The sequence below is a fragment of the Fulmarus glacialis genome, unplaced genomic scaffold (genome assembly GCF_000690835.1).
Source record: "Fulmarus glacialis isolate BGI_N327 unplaced genomic scaffold, ASM69083v1 scaffold33862, whole genome shotgun sequence".
Taxonomy (NCBI): domain Eukaryota; kingdom Metazoa; phylum Chordata; class Aves; order Procellariiformes; family Procellariidae; genus Fulmarus; species Fulmarus glacialis.
Window position 1 is genome coordinate 1 of NW_009199016.1, and position 3,726 is coordinate 3,726.

General features: G+C 47.5%; 1 protein-coding gene across 1 annotated transcript; it reads right to left on the bottom strand.

Moving 5' to 3' along the window:
* Positions 1-180: 180 nt before the first annotated feature.
* Positions 181-3,462, bottom strand: LOC104073375 (beta-glucuronidase-like; the record flags this gene model as incomplete). Its single annotated transcript, XM_009573103.1, has 5 exons — positions 3,275-3,462; positions 2,643-2,824; positions 1,975-2,117; positions 1,282-1,469; positions 181-333 (listed from the first exon to the last, which is right to left on the bottom strand). Coding segments are annotated over exons 1-5 (837 nt in total), but the record flags the coding sequence as incomplete, so codon positions are not given.
* Between the last annotated feature and the right edge of the window lie 264 nt (positions 3,463-3,726).

Sequence of the window (3,726 nt, forward strand, 5' to 3'; positions counted from 1 at the left end):
AGGACTGGGCATGGTGTCCCCTTATGCTGGTAAAAGTTCACCTTGGCAGCTCCCAGCCTGGGAGAAGGGTGTGAGGAAACAGCCCCTTTGAGTGGAGAGGGGAGGCAAGAGCGGGCACCGCCTTGATGGCGTGAAGCAAGGTGCCATTAGGTGCCCCCACCATGGGTGCCGCACACTTACATCTGCGTCTTCGTGCTTGTTGACGCCGTGGAAGTAGAAGGGCCTGCCGTTGATGAGGAACCGTGTGCTAGTGACGTGGACGGTGCGGATGCCAACCGGGAGCGTGTACACGTCCTCCAGCAACGCCCCGTTCACCTGCGCCTGCATTTTCACCTGGATTTCCAAAGGGGAGATGCAAGTGAGGTGCTGGGCTTCGCACGGATGCCCTGTCCTCTCTCCCCGCTGTGTGCAAGGGCTATCCTAACTGCCTGTCCATTTCCCAGCCCTGCCTCGGCATGCTGCCTGCTCCTCACCGCTGCTTCAGCTGATTCTTGTGGTCCATATACCTTCTCAGGGAAGGAGCAAGGTCTGACTAAACAGAAAATAGAAATCCAAGCTGGGGAAGTTGAAGGATGAAGAATGAACCCTGGATGGCCCTTTTGGGGCTTGTTCACCCTAAGAGCTTCAGTTTCTTTTCCCCTTACTAATCTGTGCCATTTCATCCTCTCAGGCAAGGCAGCAGTACACCTCCTCTGCCCTGCACCTTGATACCAGGCAATGACTGAATGTCATCTGCTCACAGGAGATACAAACCTGAGCCTCTCGAAACTCACAGCAGCTCATCTGCCCTAATTTCCGCACCTAAACATCACTACTCATCTTTAACTTACACAGAGTCTTCCAGGCTCATGCTTTTGAAGCTGAACTCTTGTCTTGCAGAGTAGGAAGAAAGCTCATTGCATGGCAAAGCATATGGAAGAGGTTAGCAGCCTGCTCCTCAGAGACTCTACTCTCAGCTTTCATGGTATCTCCTCCCCTATATTGTCTCAAACGGTCCTTTTGCAAGGGATGGACTGGGCCTGAAATGTGAAGGGCAAGCACCGCAGAGTGCATGCATGCATTGCAAGCATGCCCCTCTTCTCACTGACAGACTTTCAGTTCAGCATCCAGGAAGCTGGCAAAGCTTGATTTGATTACTGCATAATTAGCAATGCCACTCTGGTCACGTGAACAGGATCCGCGGGAGAAGATGAGTACGGAAGATGGGCCATATGGCACTTCCTTAACCCTATTAGACAGTCCGAGGAAATGCACACAGAAAGGAAGAAATGTCACTGTTACCTCTAAGGAGTAGCGGTATCCAGGGTTCTCGTGCATCAGGTAAGGCCACCAAAGATTTGGCTTCAGGACTTTTAGCTCTCCAGCTGGCCCATCGCCTGTAGCAACCACTTTCCCTTCTTGGTCACGTAAACTCAGGGACAAGGAATAGAATGTGCTGCCAACAACCGACACCTGATATTGCACCATTGCTAGTTCAAAGGAAACAAAAGACAATCAGAGGCTGCCACGCAAGGAAAAATGCATGCATCAAATGTTGGAGGGTTTTCACATACAGCATTAAAAAATGAGGGAGATGTAGAACAACAGAGTGGCATGAATTGAATGTAAGAAGCATGACCTGTCTGTCTTGAGGTCCAGAAGTTTCCAGCAAGATTTGTGTATCACACAACTCTGTTACTTAGAGATAATCCTGCTTTAAGAATAGTGCCCCTACTGAGAAATTCTACTTCGAGAAACACCTGATCATCCTTTCACTTTAACAGTAGTCTCTTGCAAGCACTTCTTTTTTTCTTATTGCTTCTGAACTCTTTACCATATTCTTACAGCTGCTGAGCTGTGCAATAGACCAGCTCAGGTTCAAGAAAAAGCCACTACAAAACAAATTCAATCAGACTTTTACAGGATATTTTCTCTGCTGCCCTTGTCATCTCCATTTGGAGCCTGAAGTAGCTGCTGTAATTGTTCTGGACCTACCAACGCTCTCTGATGAAGTAGTTGTCACAGTAATATCATCTATGTAGACAGAAGGAGTGGTGTAAAGCACAACCGGGCGATGGATTCCAGCATAATTAAAGAAATCAAACCTGATGTTCTGTACAAAATAGTTCTTGGGATACCTGAATGAGCAAGACAGGAGAAATGGCTACATTATGTTTCATTACACAAGAACTGAAGGCAGCATGTGGATGCTAGCAATGTAAAATAGTCACGTAAAAATAGATGCTAGCCGGTAAAATAGCTTTTACAGCAGGATGGATCTATCTTTCAGTAGTGCTACTGCTGCTACACTGAAGGGGACTACCAGGTAACAAACATCTAACACACTGAATAGGTTTGATCCTTTAGGATAGCTGGTACTTGCAGTTTCTAGCTGAATTCAGGCTTCTGAAATCTGCCATTGATTCAACTTGGTAAATCACTTAATCTCAGTTTCCTGTGTATAAAACAGATGCAATAACTCAGTGCAGATTCCTCGTAACACCAAAGCTTAAACTCCTCTCTGCTTGACTGATGAATTTTGGCATAAATACAACCCATGCTTTTGTAAGTTGCTTGGAGGGTCTTACGAAGCAGCAGCTGAATAAATTCCCATCCTCTCATCCCTGGGATAAGCTCAGCAGTACAGCGCTTTAGCAACTCACCTTGTTCTGTCATTCATGTACTGAATTGACCCCGGAGGCAGAGTATGGGGTGTCAGAGTGTTGTTGAGCGCGACAGTGATGCGGCAGGGGATCCCTGGGCTGCCCTGGACAATGCTGCTTATATCTGCTTCAAAAGGGAGGTGCCCCCCTTCGTGCTCCACGACTTGCACTCCATTGACCCACTGCAAGAGAAGACACCCTTGAGCCCAAGAGGCAGGGTTATTGGGTTTTTGTGGCAAGCATAGCAGGGAGAAGGGAAGGAGCCCAGCAAAGGGCAGTCAGGGTTCCCAGTAACACTGAACCTTGTTCTGGGCTCTTACTCCTTGAGGGATCTAGCAGCCCTTCCTTTACTGGGAGCTAGGTCTGGGTCACGTATAAGCAAGTGTCACTGATACGCGCTGTTTTGGGCAGATCCTGTAGCAAGGAAATGTTGTAGTTACTAGTCCTGATATTGGAGGATCAGAGAAGAGAGACTTGGGAAACATGGCCAAGTTCTTGGCTGGAGGAAAACAGCCAAGAGTTAAGAAAACAGCAAACTGATATAAGATGATGTGTTTGCTGAAGAAGTCATAGGACAGGTTTCAGTGCAGCATGATTTTGGAAACGCATGGACAATTTCTCATGCAACATACCACAATGGAGTAGTAATGGGCACTACCGAAACGGAGCACCACTCTGGTGTTGAGGTCGTCCTGAAGCCAGCGGAGAGGAAGCAGCACCTCTTTCTCATACCAAACCCAGCCAATGTAGTTCTCCAAATTGGGGTCTTGAGTGATATCGTTGAAGCTGGCAGGCACTGGCATGTCAATCACAGGACCGGTCTGGCAGGAATTGCACAGAAAAGGAGGGAACAGATCATTCAAAAAAAAAGAAATTTTACTGTCTTGGCTATCCAACCTGTATTGCTGGAGGTGTCCCCTTCCACTGACAGCCTTACAATCCCTTTGCCAAGTGGAAATACTCAGGAAAACCTGTTTAGAAACTGGTGTGGTCTGTCACAGGTCCTATACAAGTCCTACTTAGTATCAGGCCTAGGAACCTGCCTGTTCCTACAGGAAAAAGCTGCTCATATTTTTTTCCTCTC